Source organism: Nannospalax galili, unplaced genomic scaffold (genome assembly GCF_000622305.1).
Source record: "Nannospalax galili isolate Female #2095 unplaced genomic scaffold, S.galili_v1.0 scaffold54, whole genome shotgun sequence".
In the NCBI taxonomy this organism is placed as follows: domain Eukaryota; kingdom Metazoa; phylum Chordata; class Mammalia; order Rodentia; family Spalacidae; genus Nannospalax; species Nannospalax galili.
The window spans coordinates 6253846-6273315 of NW_008341028.1; the positions used below are offsets into that span (position 1 = coordinate 6253846).

General features: G+C 39.9%; 1 protein-coding gene across 1 annotated transcript in view; it reads left to right on the top strand.

Moving 5' to 3' along the window:
- The first annotated feature begins 184 nt into the window (after positions 1–184).
- Rab11a (RAB11A, member RAS oncogene family) overlaps positions 185–19470 on the top strand; it is a 21739-nt gene continuing 2453 nt past the window's right edge. Inside the window, exons 1-4 of the mRNA XM_017799015.2 lie at positions 185–362; positions 8177–8372; positions 9706–9899; positions 10977–11057. Coding sequence (XP_017654504.1) covers positions 323–362; positions 8177–8372; positions 9706–9899; positions 10977–11057 — 511 coding nt within the window. The 5' untranslated portion in view covers positions 185–322. The remainder of the gene's footprint in view (positions 363–8176; positions 8373–9705; positions 9900–10976; positions 11058–19470) is intronic.

Consider the following 19470-nt stretch of genomic DNA (forward strand, 5'->3'; position numbering starts at 1 on the left):
GAACGAGTCAAGGGTCCTAAGGACTGTGACCCGTTGGACATTTAAAGACTCAAGTTTTCCCTATGAACCTTCTCGAGTCGGGGAGAGAGTGTGAAGCCCGCTCCGGTGAGCCCCACCTTGCCCACTGCAGGGGCGGGGCCGCCATGTCTCCGGAAGTATTTCCCCTGAGGGGCTGGGGCCTGCCGGAAGTGACGCAGGGTAGGGCGGGGCTCTTAACCGGGTCCGGCTGCTGAAGCTCGGCGTTCAGGTTACCCCTGCAGCGACGCCCCCTGGTCCCACCGGCACCGCTGCTGCTCCCGCCCCTCCGCTCCTCAGCCGCGCCATGGGCACCCGCGACGACGAGTACGACTACCTCTTCAAAGGTGAGCCGTGAGCTGCCCAGGCCCCTTTTGAGGGCTCGGGACGTTCCCGGGGGACCCGCGCGAGGGCCAACCCTGCCCTGGACGGAGCCCGCCCCAGCGCTTCCTCCCGCGGATCCCGTCGACTCTGGTCTTTGCCCCGACGGGGGTCCCGCCGTACTGTTCTCGCAGTCTGGAGAGGCCTGCCTGGGCGCCCCTCGCTGTGGGTCCTTCCTCGATGACTGCTTTCTCCACAGCCATACAGGTCCTTGCCTGGTCGGGCCCCAGCCGTAGATCCTTTCGGGCCCCTCCTGTCAGGATGCATTGCTCGCGACCTTACATCCCGGCTGACAGGCCCCTGCCTCTGCGCTCCACCCACCCTCGGGCGCCGACTCCCTCTCGAGGTCCTTTTCTGGTCCATCCCCTTTCTCCGAATGAGCCTTTCGGGTGCCTCCGCCAGATTTCGCCGGTTCCGGGCCCCCCGCCCCCACCCCCCGCAGGCCTGGAGGTCTATAGCCGCGGACGGCCGCCTCCCTCCCCACCATGGGCAGCTCTGTGCATTTTCCTCTTGTGATCTGAGCTCCACTACGACCTGCCTGGTGGGAGGGAGGGAAGGAGGACCAGAGGGGTTGTCCATCACCCCCAGGCGTGCACTTGTCGCAGTGACCCGGCAGGCCGATCACTTCCCACCTCGCCTCTCCCCTCACCCCCCAGTCCCTACCCAGCTGCAACCATCCCGGGATAACTCTTGGACAGCTATTGAGAAGGGGCTGCGGATGGGTGGTGGCTGTTATCCCTGCCAGACCTGAAGGCCCAGTTCCTGAACAGGAAAGGTTGTGCGCTGCACAAATACTAGCTTGCTTATCACTGTGGACCGGTTGCTTCCTGCTGCAACCCGGGAGTATCCGACAGGAAGGGAAGAGCCCTGGTTGGCCATGTACCTTTCCCCAAAGGGGGGAAGGGGAAGGGTAGTGGTAATGTGCCCCTCTGGTCGAATCACAAAATTATTCCAAGGTAGAGAAAATGTGAACAAAACATTGGAGGATGGGAAGTGGAGAGAGAGAATTGCTTATTGGTTGGGTCCAGAAAGAAGCCTACCAGAAAGGATACAGTTCTCAGTGAAAAGAGAATACAGTAAACTGCTTTTTATTCAGTGAAAGGGCCCTCACTGTCATAAGCTTGCACTGCTGCTGAATTATAAGGGCGGCAATCAGGAGTGTGCTGAACAAAGATCACTACCAGGAAGAAGCCATTGCTGTGAAAGCTTTGCTGTGGGGGGTGGAGTTTAGAGAGTGTTAAGCACGGTGTTTCTGGCTTTGCCATTGGCGCTAAGAATGATTGACCAAAGGAAGCAGGAAACATGGCTTTACCAAATACTTTGCAAATCTTGGTACACTACCTACTGATAACACCCTTATCATCACTTACTCCTCTGAGTCAGAATATTCTATTTATAGGCTAAGTACCTTTAGCATCTACCCTTAGCACCATACTGGAAAGTTATTTCCAGATAAGAGGCTACTAACTTTAAAAACACAAAAGGGAGACCTGGATTATTTGCTGAAGACAATATAGGTGATGATGTGAGATTACTTAAGTCCCTGAAGATGTTGTGGTTTAATTATTCTGGGAGGTTTTAAGTGCTGTATAATAGCAGTGAACAGTTGGCCTCTTTGGAAGTAATTCAGGACGAAATAGACTATGAAGTTATTTCTCTGGTTTGGTTTGGAATGTTGGCTATAGAAAGTTGTCCTCCCCTCCCAAGGAATGTTGATTTAACCTGGATTGCCTTGAGAAATTTAAGTTTAATTTTATTATTAAACCATCCTTCGAACATTGAGAAAACATTGGGGTCTTATATTTACCTTGTGAACTTGGAAAAGTTAACTTTTTTGAGCCTTGGTTCCATCAGTAAAGAAAATACTACAATACCTGTTTTAGGAATAAGTGACATTGTACAATTTCAGCTTCTGTGAGGACTCAATAAATGATAATATTATGAAAAGTTGTTATGGTTCTTAGCAGATTTTTGACTCATAAATATATATTTCTAAATTTAAAATTACATTTAATTTATTTATTTATTTATTTATTTGTGTGTGCATGCACACACATGCCACAGCACATGGGAAGGTCAGAGAAAAACTTTCAGTAATTAGTTCTCTCCTTCCACCTGTGGGTCCCAGGGATTGAACTCTGGTTGTCTGACTTGGCAGCATGTTCCTTTATCCACTGAGCCATCTCACTGACCTGTACTATAAATCTTTATGAATTAAAAGAACATTTCAGTTTTAGTATAGAAACATAAAACTAGGGAACTTCTATTTTGTATCTACTTGAATTATGGGGTTTTTTTTGTTGTAATTTTGCTATATAAGATCGGGTGTTTAAAAAATTCTGCTGAGAAGAATTTCCACTTTTTAAAAGCTGCTACAGGATATGAGTCACTTTTTTTTTTTAATGTTTTTTACTTCAGGGCTGATTACTTAGCCAATTTCTTACACAATTATTTTAAAATGAAGCAAGAAAAATTTTATTTTAAATTGATTTCATTCTATGGAGATTTATTTACCAACATGAACTGGAACTATTTCCACTTTGAAGAAAGCTAACTTAGCCTTCTTCAGAGTTCAGGGAATTGGAGTTTGTGACATTGAACATGAAGGGATTTAAAAAAAACTTTATTTTTATGATGGAATAAGAAGGTAATGTGGGTAGAGCAGGACAATTTTAAATTATGTGTTTGTTTTTGAACATTAATTTTTAGGTGAACTTTACAGTGAGACTTATCAGTTCCATTTCTTTTTTTAATATTTTATTTATCTTTATTTTATGTGTATGAGTGTATTGGCTGCATGTGTGTAAGTGCACTCATGTCATGCAGTGCCCACGAAGATCAGAAGAAGGTGTGGGGATCCCCTGGAGCTGGAGTTATAGTTGTTAGCTGCCGTGTGGATGCTGGGAATCAAACCCAGGTCCTCTGCAAGAGCAGTCAGTGAATGCTCTTAAACTGCTGAGCCATTTCTCCAGCTCCCTTATTTCTTAAAAACATGACTAAGTTTATTTTAAGATGTTAATCCTGTATTCACACATATTATGGTTAAGAGCCCATGGGCCACAAATGAAGTTTACCAATGCTATGGTGGATACTACTATAGTCAAAGTTGTGTCTTCTGGGAGCATCTGGATGCATAGTCTACCTCTGAGGATATTTTCCTTTGAGTCTCACCAAGGTCAGTAGTGATTAACTATCAGCTGGTTGTCAGTAGGAACATCCCTGTCTTGAATCTTGGTTAGCTTTTCTTTCACAACTTTCGGTTGAGCAACTCAGATTCTGCTGCATCTGGAAAAACTTGTCTAGACTTCAACCATATGGAATGCATTTTACTTTAAAGGCTTGGTGAAGTTGGACAATGAATATAGTTGGGAGTAGAAATATTTCCAAACTTTTGAAAACCAGTATGCAAATGCTTATTTCAGTTGGTAAGTTTTAAAGCTGATATGTGAGGTAATAAGTTAAATTTTAGTCCAGTAAATAGCTTGCTAGAGAAAGTATAAAACTAACTGAGCTCATGCCTATGATTCCAGTATCTGGGAGGCTAAGGCAGGTGGATTGTGAGTTAAAGGTCAGTCTGGGCTACAGAGTAAGACCCTGTCTCTAAAAACAAGAAACAATAGTAGCAAAAATACTCAAATGTGGTTAAAGAGGTAGAAGCTTTAAATAATGGATAATTAATGTGTATAGTCTGTTTCTGTAGTATTTAGCAGTCTGATATTTATTTACTTATTTATTTATTATGTTTATGAGTGTATTGCCTGTACATGTGTCTGTGCACCCGTGCTGTACAGTGCCCATGGAGGTCAGAAGAAGGCATTGGAGCCCTGGAATTGGAGTTACAGACAGTTGTTAGCTGCTGTGTGGGTGCTGGGAATCAAATCTGGGTCCTCTGCAAGAACAGTCAGTGCTCTTAACTACTGAACCATCTCTCCAGCCCCCAGTCTGATATTTGTGATATGAATAATATATAAAACATATATAAACATTTAATATTAAGTATTAGGTTGAAATTCAGTAGGTGGGGCTATGTAAGTTGTGGATATTATATTATTTTAGGAATTTATATTGATATTTAGCATATCAATACTGTTATTTACATTATAGTTATTTAGTATGTATGTACTATATAAATGACCACAATTATAGAGCACTTAAATGAAAAATACTTTCATATTAGTTATGGAAGATATTAAAAAGTTACTGAAAATTCCTTTGAAAATTTTTATTACATTTATTTATTGGTGGAGGCGGGGGAAGCATGCATGTGTCACTGTGCATATGTGGAGATCAGAAGACAACTTGTGGCAGTCAGTTCTCTCCTTCCACCATGGGGATCAAACTTCCTGGGGATCAAACTTAGGTCATAAGGCTTGGCAGCAAGTCCCTTTACCTGCTAAACCATCTCACCTGCCCAAAAATTATTTTGTTGAGTTGTAGGATGTGACTGTATAGTTTCTTGAATTTTTAAAAAGCAATTAAGGGCCTTGGGTGGGTAATAACTTAGTGATAAAGCATGTGCTTAGCATGAGCCCTAGGTTAGATGGGGGAAAAAGGCAATTAAATATTGTCATCTTAATCAGAGAAGGTATTATGACTAGATATTATTTAAATTTGAGCCCAGAAAGGAAGGTCCATGAAGTTTTTAAAAAAATCATAACCAATAAATTATCTTATGTTGCTTAGGTTCCATCTGTTCATCTGTCTGTCTGTCCACCCCCCCACACTTACCCACCCATTCATCCTAACTAGATCACTGTTTGTTTTGATTTCTCATTGGTGGAAGGTAGAAACAGCTTTCCTTATCATGTCACATCTCAGCATCCTTTTTCTATTAAAGAACTGGAGTCTTCTGTTACTTGGGATGTCCTTTTCCTTTAACAGCTTGCTACTCTTGATTCTTGGGGACCTTGTTCCTGTCTAGTTGAAGTAACTATACTGTTATAGCATTCATAAGTTTTGAGTTGTTTTCAGATGATTGCAACTTAACAAAGAAAATGGAATTAATTGGTTACATTGAGAAAAAAATGTTCCTTTCCTTAGTATGGCATAAAGAGTTGAGATTGGTGAGATAATTTAATGAGTAGTTAAAAGTGGTGGTCAAAGGATGGAAATCAAAACAAGACAGAACTGGAGCTTCTAAGGGAGGCAGGGTGTGTTCTTTTCAGTTGTCGCCCAGCAGAAGGTGGGGTCATTTCAGATGCCATGGCACATGCACTCTTTGACTTTAAACTGTCACTGACTCCTGAATTACTGATTTAATGGGAGTGTCTGTCAATTAGAATGTTCTAATCTGTTTTTTCCCCTTCTTCATGCCTCAAGTTACTATTTCATAAGCCTCAGTGCTAGTGTGGGACCAGAAGTGATTCAGAGATGAGTTCTTCAGTCTCTCAGAAAAATTACATTTATTTATTTAATTTATTTGGGGAGAGGGGATGTGTTCAGACCATGGTACATATGGAAATCTAAGGTAACTGTGGAGTTGGTTCTCTCCTTCCACTGTGTTAGTCCATGGGATTGAATTCAGGTCTTCAAGCTTGACAGCAAGCCTTTACCTAAACCCTAAGCCATCTCCCAAGTTTCTGCACTCTTAGAATGACTGGATTGCTGCTCTGGGAAGGTGTAGGGAGAAATTTTGGCTGAAGCCCAGTTGGGCTCTTGGTTGGGTTTTCTTGCTGAATCAGCCAGAGGAAGCCAGTAAGATATGCATTTGATAATGCCTGATTGTCCTGAGGTCAGCTTGTGTGGGCTTCTGTGACAAGAAGGAATACATAATGGACTCTGTTTCCTCTGGCTGGAGTACAGCCAGCTCTCACAGTTTTTACCTCCCTCTCTTCATGCACCATCAGATCTCAGACTCTGGAGTAAAGCATGGTCCTGTTCCCTGGCCTTAACCTTGCGTGTTTGATTTTCTAGTCTGTGTCTAAATTAGTCAGTTCAGATGGATAAGAAGCATTACTAGCTAACAGAAGGAATAAATATAATGTTCCTAGAACTGCCAACAAAAATTTTTACACAGGAGAAAATGTTGTCCATCTTGGATTCTGTAAGCTTGTGAACTAATTTTGATCTTTAAGTTCATGTTTTACAACAGCTTGTCTGAAGCTGGGCATGGTGGCACACACCTGTAATCTTAGCATTTGAGAGCTGAGGCAGGAGAATTTTTCAAGTTCCTAGCCAGCTTCAGTGCCAGAATGAGACCCTATCTCAAAAAAAAAAAAAAAAATCAGCAACCCAACTCAACTCATTTCCCGGTTGTTTTTGAAATTCTCTTTTTTTGTAAATGTAATTTATTGAGACTGAAGAGATGGCTCAATGGTAAGAGTGCTTACTGCTCTTCCAGAGGAAATCAGTTCCTAGCACCCACATTGAGCCTCTGGGCACCTGCATGCACATGACATAAACAGACACGAAAAATTACATTTCTCCACTTGTGTGTGTGTGTGTGTGTGTGCGTGTGTGCGTGTGCGCGTGTGCATGTGTGTGCCCATATGTGGAGGTCAGAGGTGTCGGTTCTTTCTACCATGTTGGTCCTCGAAATAGAACTTGGGTCATCCTCAGATTTGACAAGCACCTTTACCTGCTGATTCATCTCACCAGCCCTGTTTTTGGAATTCTTAAAAGTATAGTAACACTTAGGGTGAGAAGTTACTTAGTTGGCAAATAAACTGCCTCCTATAAAAATCACAGGAAATAAATTTTTCTAATCGAAACCTGTTTTTAAAAATTTTGATGAAGTCTGAGTGAAAGTGTATTCCCTCCTTGCTTTGGTTTTGACTCATAGAATATCAGAATTGTTAGTTAGCTTGCCTGTTTCTTTGTAGTGAGGTGGAGCAGCCCTGTGGCTCTGTGTCAGTTCATGAAGTATACCTATTAAAGATGACTAGTTTCTATGCTCAGAGCAGCAAAGCTTATAAACCTAATGCCTCATATTTTAAAGGTATCATCTTGTTTAGATGTCAGCCTTTGATGAAACTAAGTAGAATATACTCATTCTCTCCCTCTCAAATGACTAACATCCTTTGTTTTGTCTGATACATTTGAATAACACAAGCAGTTCACTTAGTTTTTTTTTAAAAAATACTGTTTTTATTTTATATGTATGAGTGTATTGCCTGTATGTAATATAGTGCACCCATGTTGTGCAATGCCCATGGAGGTCAGAAGAGGGTGTTGGATTCCCCCGGAACTGGAGTTATAGACTGTTGTTAGCCACCATGTAAGTGCTGGGAATCAAACCTGGGTTCTTTGCAAGAGCAGCCTTATGCTTTTAACTGCTGAGCTATCTCTCTAGACCCTCACTTAGTTTAAGGCTTACCATTCAGGTTGCTTTCTTAAGGTAGTGAGGTGGATATATATTGTAGGTAACTAATGCTTGCCATCAGTGGCTAGGGTACCCTATAATTAAAATTATATTTTTAAGGGCAGGGGATGTAGCTCAGGAGTCAGATGTTTCTCTTACATGTATAAAGCCTTGGGTTTGTTGCCCCCTGGGGGGGTATTTTTTGGATGGGGTTCTAGATGTGATCTGTGCTAAGCAGATGATGTGTGGAAGTCATTTTGCAGATGGAAACAAGTTAAAAAGAGTAAATTGGTTCATTGATTGGTAATAGGTCAGGAACATGGGCTATTCAGCACTCTGCCACTATCTCTTTAAAGATCAGATGTTCTATCTTTTTGTCTGTATTTATACTGAAGCCAGACTTAATTCTGTTGAAAGCATGTTGGTATTCTGAATGTGCCTACTTTCATACAGCTCTCATTAATTTCTTTGTCTTTTCAGTTGTCCTTATTGGAGATTCTGGTGTTGGAAAGAGTAACCTCCTGTCTCGGTTTACTCGGAATGAGTTTAATCTGGAAAGCAAGAGCACCATTGGGGTGGAGTTTGCAACAAGAAGCATCCAGGTTGATGGGAAAACAATAAAGGCGCAGATATGGGACACAGCAGGGCAGGAGCGATACCGAGCTATAACATCAGCGTAAGTCCATGATTTTTAAGTTTTGAAATAGGTTGATATCAAATGGTAATCTTAACCTTGGAAGTGGTCCTTCTGTAACCTTGGAAGATGTGTTCTAAGACACCAAGTAGTTGCCTGAAACCACAGATTGTACTGAACCCTGAATCTTTCCACCTAGTAGGAACTCTTTGTGGCTTTTCTTGGGAATTTTCTAGTTGTTTTGGGGGGCTATTATTAAATGAATTAAAGGATACTTTTACACAGAGATGACAGTGGATCTGATAACCAAGAGAGCTATTAAGTGACTAACACGCAGGTAGTTTATACAGTGTTGGTACACTGGACAAAAGGGTGAGTTATTGTGCTCACCCTTATTAGCGTTCATGGAGAACACTAAGTTTCATCACAATACTTAAAATAGTGGTAATTTAAACACTTATGAAGTGTTTCTGGAATTTTTCCTTTTAATATTTTTGAACTATGAATAACTAAGTGACTGTGACTATAGAAGAAAAATGTACAAGAAGCAACTGCTGTACTACTTTTTGTTTATTTCTTCTTAAGAATTCCAGTATTAGAAATCTTTTTTTTGTGTATTTGATTTTTGCTGCCACCAGGGATTGAACCCAAGACCTCATGCATGGTGGTCAAATGCTCTAGCACTGAGCTATATCCCCCAGTGATTGTTGTTGTTTTGAGATAGGGTCTCACTTTGTAGCCCTGTACTCATTATGGATGAGTGCCTGGTACTCACTGTGTAGCCCAGGCAGCCTCAGAATTGGAGCAGTTCTCCTGCCTGAATATCATGAATACTGGGATTATAGGTGTGTGTTATTCCACCTGATACAGCATTAGAATTCTTAGGAATTTATTTATAAACTTGTTTAATTTTTTAAAATTGTTTTTGTATATGTGTATTTGTGCTTATATGGAATATGTGTATATAATTGTGAGTGTGTGTGTGCCATAATATGTGTAGGGAGGTCAGAGGACACACAACCTTGGGTGCTGGTCCTTGCCTTCTACTTTGTTTGGGATGGGGGTCTCTTTATTGATTACTGCACTGCTGCTCATGCCAGACTGACTGGCCTGTGAACTTCTGGAGATTCTCCTGTCTCTGCTCCCCACCTCACTGTAGCATGATTACAGATGTGTGCTACTGTGCCCAGCTTTTACATGAGTTCTGGGAATTTGAATTCAGATCTTCAAACTTGGATGGCAAGCAGTTTACTCACTGAGCCGTCTACCCAGGGATATTTTTAAAAATACATATCCCTGTCTTGAGTTTTTTTTTCTGGTATTCGCTTACATCTTTTGGTGGTTTTCTGATAGTTCAATATGTTTCTGTTTTCAGATACTATCGTGGAGCTGTAGGTGCCTTATTGGTTTATGACATTGCTAAGCATCTCACATATGAGAATGTAGAACGATGGCTGAAAGAATTGAGAGATCATGCTGATAGCAACATTGTTATCATGCTTGTGGGTAATAAGAGTGACTTACGTCATCTCAGGGCTGTCCCTACAGATGAAGCAAGAGCTTTTGCAGGTTAGTAATATGAATTCCATAATATTACAGTGATTTTGCCTTTCTCTATGATGTCTGCTCCATTGTCTCTCTATCTTTCAACAAGGCTGTTCTATGTGAGTCTGAACATGTAGGGGTTTCCTATTTCTTGACTCCATTCTAGTACAGGAAACTATGAAAAAGCAACACTGCATTCTTGAATAATAAGTCATGATATTGCAGTAGTGGTTATATTGTAAATACTTTCCTGTAACATTTTTTTCAGTGTCCCGGGCAAGAAGCAGCTTTATTTCAAATAGCATAGTAACAGAATTCTAAGTGAATATGTATTTCTAGCTTTGTGATTGATAAGGGAGGATCGTAAGGAATGGAAATAGCAGGGTATTTGATGTTTACTATATTTTGAGTAGTATCATTCATTGTCAGTGGCAATGTTTACATGCAACAATCCTTAAGAAGCTAATGAAATTTTCTTTTTTTTTTCAAGATTTTTATTTTAAATTACTTGTGCATGTGTGGGTTTGTGCACATGAGTGCAGTGCCCTCAGAGGACAGAGGAGAGCATCAGATTACCCAAGAGCAGCAGTTACAGACAGTTGTGAGTCGCTGGATGCTTAGAACTGAACTTGGGTACTCTGGAAGAGTAGTACATTCTCTTAACCACTGAACCATCTCTCTGGTCCCCTTGCTATTTTTAATGTACTGAAGTATTAAGTAGAATGATGTCCCTACTGTCCCAAAAGTTGGTAGGATCTTAGAAGCTTTTTGTTGGTTGGTTGGTTTGATGTTTTGAGACAAGATCTCATGTCGTCCAGACTGGCCTTGAACTCACTGTAGCCAAGGATAATCTTGAATTCCCGATCCTCCTGCCTCCACCCACACCTAGCTAGGTCTTAGGTTTTAAGGTGTTGTATGTTTCCTTTTGTGGTCATGGGTATATCACATCCCTTGGTTTTAAACTTGACAAGGGTTGGGAATGTGGCTCAGTGGTAGAAGGCTTGCCTAACATTTTTGAGGCCCTGGATTGGATCATCAGCACTGTAAAGCAATTAAAGCAATAAAATTTCACAAGACTGAAATTTTTGTGTCTCTTCACAGAGAAGAATGGTTTATCATTCATTGAGACATCTGCTCTAGACTCCACAAACGTTGAAGCTGCTTTTCAGACAATTCTAACAGGTAAGTCTTAGATTCTTAGGTTACTCCAGTGGAAACTGGAAGTTGTAAGAAGTAATTTAAGGGGCTGGAAAGATGGCTCAGCAGTTAAGAACACTGGCTGTTCTTGCAGAAGACCTGAGTTCGAATCCCAGAACCCACACAGCAACTAACAACTGTCCATGGCTCCAGTCCCAGCGGATCCGACAGCCTCTTCTGTCCTCTGCGGGCATTGCACAACATGGGTGCACTTACCTACATGCAGGCAATACACACATACACATAAAATAAAAATAATAAATAAAAATATTTTTTAAAAAGTAATTTAAGCAAATTAATTAGGAAAAATGTTATGCCATCTGAAATGACTATCATTTGAGAGCTATTATATAGCAAGGGTGCCTGGGACTGCAGAGTTAGTTACAACTCTTGCATGTTGCTTTAATCATCCAAATTCATATAGTGGGAAAAATTTGTTGAAAGTAATTTGCTCACTTTCTTCTGTTCAGGCTGTATATTCTTTCTTCATGGTTATAGGAACAAAAGTTATGGGTTCAAGTGTACATTCTTCTTTTCTTTTAAAATGTGTACTTTCATGAGGTAAATATTGAGGTCCTGACTATAGAAAGATATAAATGCCTGTTTGAAATTAGATGGATAAATTAGGAAAGAAGCAGCAGTTAAAAGCAATTACTGCTCTTCCAGAACATCTGAGTTCTGTTCTCAGCACCCATGTGGGGTGGCTCACTACCACCTATCAGTCCACTTCAGGGGATCTGGGGATCTGGCACCCTTATCTGGCCTCCATGGGCACTTGCACTTTTGTGGCAGATACACACACATACACATAAATAAAAATTAAAAACAAATGCTTTTGTTTTTTAATTGAAATGGGGAAAAAAATTAAGTGGGGAAAAAAAATCCATGATATAGAAGAAGCTATGTGTCACTTGTAGGTAAAGGCAGATCATCTTTGCCTATAGAAAGGTTTGGATAAGGAATGGGAAAGGGACAAAGTTCGTGCTGTTTTGGAATGTAGATAACCAGGTAAGCCTCTTAGGAAAGAAGACATTTTGTATTGACTCATTTACTTTGACTTTATTAGAACAACCAAATTATAAATAAATTTAATCTTAATCCTTTAGTAAGTGTTTTGAAAGGTTGTTTTTAAATGCATCTATATTGTATGTTACTTTTAAGACTCATGAGTTAGAATGAGTACAGTCTTATGTCACAGTCTGTTGGGTCTATTGAAAGATTAATATATAGAATTGTTTAAATTGGTTTCTAATGATAATGTTTAGCACTTGTATTAGATTAAACATTAAAATTTTTAAAAAAAATTTTTATGCGTATGAGTGTATTGCCTGCATGCATATGAATGCACCAGAGGTCAGAAGAGGGCTTCGGATTCCCCTGGAACTGGAGTTAAGGACGGTTTGTAGCCGCCATGTGGGTGCTGGGAATCGAACCTGAGTCCTCTGCAAGAGCAGTCAGTGCTCTTAACTGCTGAGCCATCTCTTCAGCCCCCGAGATAAACATATTTTTAAGTTTTCTCTCATTTATTGTTAAAAATATGTAAGTAATAAAGCCTAGGAATTAAGGTCATTGACGTGGAAATCTGATTAATCTTTTTTTTTTTTTTTTTGTCCTTTTGAGACAGGGTCTCCCTGTAGCCCCAGCTGCCCTGGAACTCACTATGTAGACCAGGCTGGCCTTGAACTCACAGAGATCCACCTGCCTCTGCCTCCCGAGTCCTGGGCCAGAGTCCTGGGATTAAAGGTGTGTGCTACCACGCCCAGCCCTAGGCCTATAATCTTTAAGCAAAGTTACTTACCCTTCAAAGCTTTAATTTCTTCATCTGTAAAATTTAAATGTGTTTTGGGGGCTTATTTCCTTCATGAGAGATGGCTTATTTTTTTTTTTTAATTTTTGATCTTTTTGAGACAGGGTCTCCCTGTAGCCCCAGCTGGCCTGGCACTCACTATGTAGACCAGGCTGGCCTCGATCTCACAGAGATCTGCCAGCCTCTGCCTCCTGAGCGCTGGGACTAAAGGCATGAGCCACCATGCCTGTTCTATTTATTTCTTATTAATATTAATATGTGTATTTGCCTGCATGAATTTATGTGCACCATGTGTGTACAGGAGCCCAGGGAGGCCAGAAGAAGGCATTGAATCCCCTAGAACTGGAATTACAGACAGTTGTGAGCTGCCAAGTGGGTGCTGGGACCTGAATTTGGGTCCTCTACATGAGCTTCGAGTACTGTTGACTACTGGACTGTGTCTCCAGTCCCCAGTGGCTTATGTTTTTAGGACTTTGTGATATGATTTGATATGATATGATTTAGCTTGTTCTATTGCTACTTAAAGGTTTTTGTTTTGTTGGAGTGGTCTGTCACACTTAGGTAGTTTCCAAAAATGAGCAGGAGTTTGTGCCTGTGAAGTGCTTAGCTATTCCTGGTACATAGTGAACATTTGATAAATCAGCAGCTAAATAGCAATTAAGACATGGAAAAAAACTTGTTAAAATAATATAAATGTTGGTGATCTGAATCTATTTAGTAAAATTGTTTTCTGTTATGTGAAGAATCAACTAAAGGAGCTAGTGCTGGGTAGAATGAACAGTTTCTGGAACATAGCACCTTTTCTTTAGAATTTTTTGTGTGGTTTCATTGTAGATTGTTTTAAGCCCCCAAGATTTGGCTAACGATGTAGTGTGCCTAAAAGGCCTACTTGGTTTCTGTATAACCATATGTATAGCTTCTTTTGAGTCACTCTGTAAAGAGCTAGATTTAGACCCTAGAGTTCTAGAGATTTACTTTTTATTACTCCCACATCCTGTGTAACTAAAGTCACTGAGACTCATGATTCCTTAGATGGATAGTTTTTAAACTTGTAAGTGAAATTATTTGAAAGGTCTGTGAGTCCTTTAAGTCCTAAAAAACCTCACACAAAGAAACATTTTAGTCAGTCCTCATTGTTGGGCTATCAACAGTATCCCACTTATTCTCTTCTCAGTTTCTAGCCTAATTTTCTAACTTATTTTGATATTAAATGAAGGTGAGGCTAAGTCATTTCTTCCTGTGGAGTCAGCTGTTGTATCATGTACATATCAAGCTGCTGATCACTCAGGCTTGAACCCTTATCATTTAGCAGTGATATATATTTAAATTTGATATCTTCGATCACAAAAGACGAGTTACTGCTTAATAGCAAAGACTTCAATTTCACTCACTACTATCCTTTATTGTATTTACTCTTTCTTCCATAATTTGTAGTGTTGATCTTCTAGAATTTTAGAGATCCTGCTTATGACAACAGAAATCTGTGTTGTTTTGCAAATGTTGAGATGTTTTTCCAAACTCTTCCTCCTATATGCCAGTGTTTGTGTATTAATGTATAGAGAAAGACAGAAAAGGCATAAAAATCTCATTAGAGGGGCTGGAGAGATGGCTCAGTGATTAAGAGTACTGGCTGTTCTTGCAGAGGACCCAGGTTCGATTCCCAGCACCCACATGGCAGCTAACAACTGTCAAAAACTCCAGTTCCAGGGGATTCCAGTTCCAGGGGATTCAACAGCCTCTTCTGTCCTCCGTGGGCATTGCATGACACGGGTGCACTTACCTACATGCAGGCAATATACGCATACACATAAAAAATTTTTAAATCTCATTAATTTTGCCTTAAATTTAACAGTTCTAAAGAAGCATTTCCATTGTGATTTGATATTACTATTAAAAAATAGCTTTTAAATTTAAAACTTTTTGGTGGTGCTTTTTGTTTTTTATGTGTATGAGTGTTTTGCCTGCATGTATGTAAGTGCAACCGTGTTATAAAATGCCGATCCCCTAGAACTAAAGTTACAAATGGTTGTTAGCTGCTAGGAACTAAACCAAGTGCTCTGTAAGAGCAGCCAGTGCTTTTAACCTCTGAGTCATCTCTCTAACCCCTGTTTTTTGTTTTTGAGACAGGGTCCCTCTGTAGCCCTGGCTGGTCTGGAACTCATTATGTAGACCAGGCTGACTTTGAACTCACAGAGATCCATCTGCCTCTGCCTCCTAAGTACTAGGACTAAAAGTGTGCAACACAATGCCTGGTCTTAAAACTTTTAAAAATTACATTTTATTTAGTCATTTGTGGGGTGGGGGGGCATGCACAAGTCATATGTGGCAGTCAGAGGACAATTTGCAGGAGTTGGTTCTCTCCTCCCACCATGTGGGTCTTTGGGGATTGAACTCAGGTCATCAGGCTTGATGGCGAGTACCTTTACCTACTGATCCATCCTGTTGGCCCTAATTAAAATTTTTTTAATTCAAAATGATCTGTGTTGGAAATTTTATGTTATTTAAGAGATAATAGTCTTATTTTACAGTAGACCTGTGGCCTTCTTGACATCCTTGAATCCTTGGTGATTCTATGAGATGAGTTTGCTGGTAATGCTTTTTAGAAGGAGTTAGCTAGTACCCGAGTGAACTGCATTTCAGTGCAATTGTTCTTTCTACTTCAGGTTCACTAGATTAGATGAGGGGAGGGGAGGGGCATGCTCCTGGGGATCCAACTCAGGGCCCTGAGCTTGCCAGGCAAACACTGGATAGCTGAGCTCCATCCCTTGAAGTATGTTGTCTATACCCTCTTAGTTTTTTTCTTTCAGCTTTGTGTTTTGATAATTTCAGACTTGATGAAAACTTACAATAATAAAGAACTTGCAAATATCTTTTACCAGTTTCCTCAAATGTTAGCTTCTTTTTTCCCCATCCTCTCCCCCAGAGCACCATGTGAAAGTAATTGGTGTGCATAGTTAACACCTTATCCTTAAGTTCTTTTTAGTATATGTCTTAAAAATAAGTACTTTCTCTTTCACAACCATAGCACAGTAATTAAAATAAGGTACTAATACTAGGTCAGTGATTAGCTGCAGATCTTACACAGATTTTGCCAGTTGTTCCAATAAAGACTTTATTAGCAAGAGAAAGTCTGGGATCAGACCAAACATTTCATTCAGCTATCCTATCACTTGAGTTTGCTTTACTTTGGAATAGTTCCTTCATTTTCCCTTTGTTTATTGACCTTGGCATTTTCAAAAGACATGGGTCAGTTTGTAGTTTTCTGTGTTTGAGTTTATTCAGTATTTCTTCATGATTACATTCAGGTGTACAGCTTCTGACAGGCACACCGTACAAGGGTTTTCAGTTCATCTTTTTAGGAGGTTCATGAAAATTGATTTGTCTTACTTTGAACTTTAGTTCAGGTGATACCACCCAGGTTTCTCCATGTAATTAGTAGGTTCAAGGTAAATTTTTAGTAAATTTTAGTAAGTTTTTAGTAAATTTTAGTAAATTGTTTTAAATTCATGTAACATATTGGCTCTTTAAAAGAGGGCTCAAGACAGTTTGGTGATACACACCTGTAATCTTGGCATTTGGGTGACTGAGGCATGAATTCAAGACCAGCCTGGGCTACATGAGTTTGAGAGTAGCCTGGGCCGTATAGTAAGACCCTATCTCAAAAATAAATAATAGGGCTAAATTGTCATGTATTGACTTTATCAGAATATTAAGAATCTTAAAATTTTGGGGGGCTGGACAGAGATGGCTCAGAGGTTAAGAGCACTGACTGTACCTGCAGAGGACCCAAGTTCAATTCCCAGCACCCATAAGGCAGCTCATAGCCATCTGTAACTCCGGTTTTAGGGGCTCAGACTCCTCCTGGACTCTGTGGGCATTGTACACATGGTACACATATATATGCAGGCAAAACATTTTGATTTTTAATCATAAAATAAAACATTTTGATTACATTATTATTTCTGGGTGCATGTGTGTGGGTGCACAAGTGGAGGCCAGAGGACAACTTACAGTCAGTTCTTTCCACCATGTGGGTCTTAAGGATCAAACTCAGATCACTTTTACCAGCTGAGCCATCTTGCCAGCTTAGTGTGAAGAACATTTTATTTAGAAGTAATAAGAATTTTGTTCTCACATGGTGCAGAAAATGATAAGAATGTATCATATTGGAATCTTCTTTGACCTTCAAGAAACATGGTGAGCAATAGGTTTGAAGAAATCTAATGAATTAAAGGCTTCTACAGAGGCTGGATTGAAATAATTCAGGCTTCTGATATTTTCAGATTTATGGGGGAACTAAAGAATTTTGACTTTCCTTGTTCCTAAATTTGGAACAGTTGCATTTAATCTCCTTAGAATTATTTTGTTGCTGGATCAACCAGTAGAAAAACAGACTTATGTCCTTTACACGTACCTTTACCTTGTTATAGTTAGAGCTATATTATATTAATATTTCACTTTATATTTAGATCGCCTCCAAGGGATTCTGATGGAGGAATGGATAAAGCAGGATTGTTTTTTTTTTTTCCTAACTTCCTAAACTTTGGACATCTTGAAAAGGGACTGTATGGAAATTAAGTAACCACATTCATTTGGTTCTAAAGGAGAAAGTGCCCTTGAGAAAGGGAAATACAGAACTTGCCTCTGACTTAGCAAGTTACCAGTCTCACTTCCTCCCTTTCCCACTAAAATAATCTTTTATAATCAGATATCTTCTAGAAGGTATACCTGCTTCCTATTTTCTCATCAATTTTTTTTTATGACACACCCAAAAGAGACTTAAGTAAATCACTCCTGGGAGTCTTTAGAGCTTTTTATACCAGAAAGAAAATTTTTGCCCCAATTCCTTTTTCTTTATTGCCTCGTTGGTATTTTTCATGCGCAAACATCACTTTGGTGACTGGAGTAAATATGGCAGTAATCCACTTCTAAAAGAATGCAATACTTAAAGATGTTGCACAACACTGCTCAAATTACTTGCTTTGTAATGAGATCTCATTCATTATTTACTTTTCTATGTTCCCTGAGCAGTCTGCTTTTGACTCTCCTCCAGTATTGAGGGTTTGTTATTTATGGAAGAACCTCTGTTGTTTTGGCTTTAGTCCCCTAACTTAATCTTCAAAACCACTTGTAAAGAAGTTAATACTTAACAGGGATCACATATGTAATGATTTTTTTCCTTGAAAAATATCTGTCCAGTTATGTATTAGAAAGAAAACATAAAGAACAAATAATAGTTAACCACAAAGTTGATGATTATCTTTACTCCTTAGTCACTAGCCTGATTGACTGAAGGGAAATTTTTTCTTTGCCTTTGATATATTCCTATCCCTTTTTTTCCTCCCTCTCTCTCCTCCCCCATTTATTTATTTATTTATTTATTTATTTATTATTTATTTATTTATTTTTAAAAACAGGGTCTCCTTGTAGCCCCAGCTTGTCTGGAACCCACTATGTAGATCAGGCTGTCCTTGAATTCACAGAGATCTGTCCTCCTGTCTCCTGAGTGCTGGGATTAAAGGCATGTGCTATCACGTCCAGCTCTCCCCCTATTTTTTAAAGATAGGGTCTCACTATGTAGCCCTTGCTGGCCTGAAACTCATTATATAGACCAGGTTGGCCTTTAATGCAAAGAGATCACCTGCCTCTGTTTTTCAAGTGCTGAGACAACAGGTGTGTGCCACCATGCCTATGCCTGCTTTTTTCTTTTTTCTTTCTTTTCTCTCTCTCTCTCTCTCGCTCTCGCTCTCGCTCTCGCTCTCACTCATCTTTTTGAGACAAGGTATCTGTGTAGCCCTAGCTGGCCTGTAACTCACTATGTAGACCAGGCTAGCCTTGGACTCACAGAGATCTGCCTGCCTCTGCCTCCTAAGTGCTGGGATTAAAGGCATGAACCATGCGTGTTGTTTTCAGACTTTAATCAATAGCTTGTCATTATCATATTCTTTTTCTACTGATGCTTCTTCACCTTTGAACCACTACCAACTTTCTCATTAAAATTTTAGCTTCTTCCCCCAGAACTATATGAAAAGATGCATTTTGGTGAGTGTTTTTGTTAGTTTACATATTAACTTTTGCTCAAACTTAGAGAAACTGATTTTTTATTATCATTTTTGTGTGTATGAGTGTATTACCTGTATGTAAGTGCACCTGTGTCATGCAATGCCCTCAGAGGTCAGAAGAGGGTGTCGGGGCCCTAGAATCGAGTTACAGACAGTTGTTCGCTGCCATGTGGGTGCTGGGATTTGAACCTGTGTCCTCTGCAAGAAGACTGCTTAGCCTTATCCAGCCCCTGAGAAACTGATTCTTAACTTGCAGAAAATACTGTAGCTCAGTTAATACTTTTTCTTTACCTTTTTGTTGTGTAGCTTCCAACAAAACAAAAGCAGAATAGTACCATGCACATTCATGTTAGACCATCAGCCCCCTTGAAATAAGTTCCAGATTAATAAACCACTTCATTTGGAACATTTCAGAATATATATCTAAAAGATTAGGACTTAAACTTGTAACAACAAAACTGCTAAAAAAAAAGAAAAGTTAGCTATCATTCCTTATTACCATCTGTCATCCAAATATTAAAATTTTCCA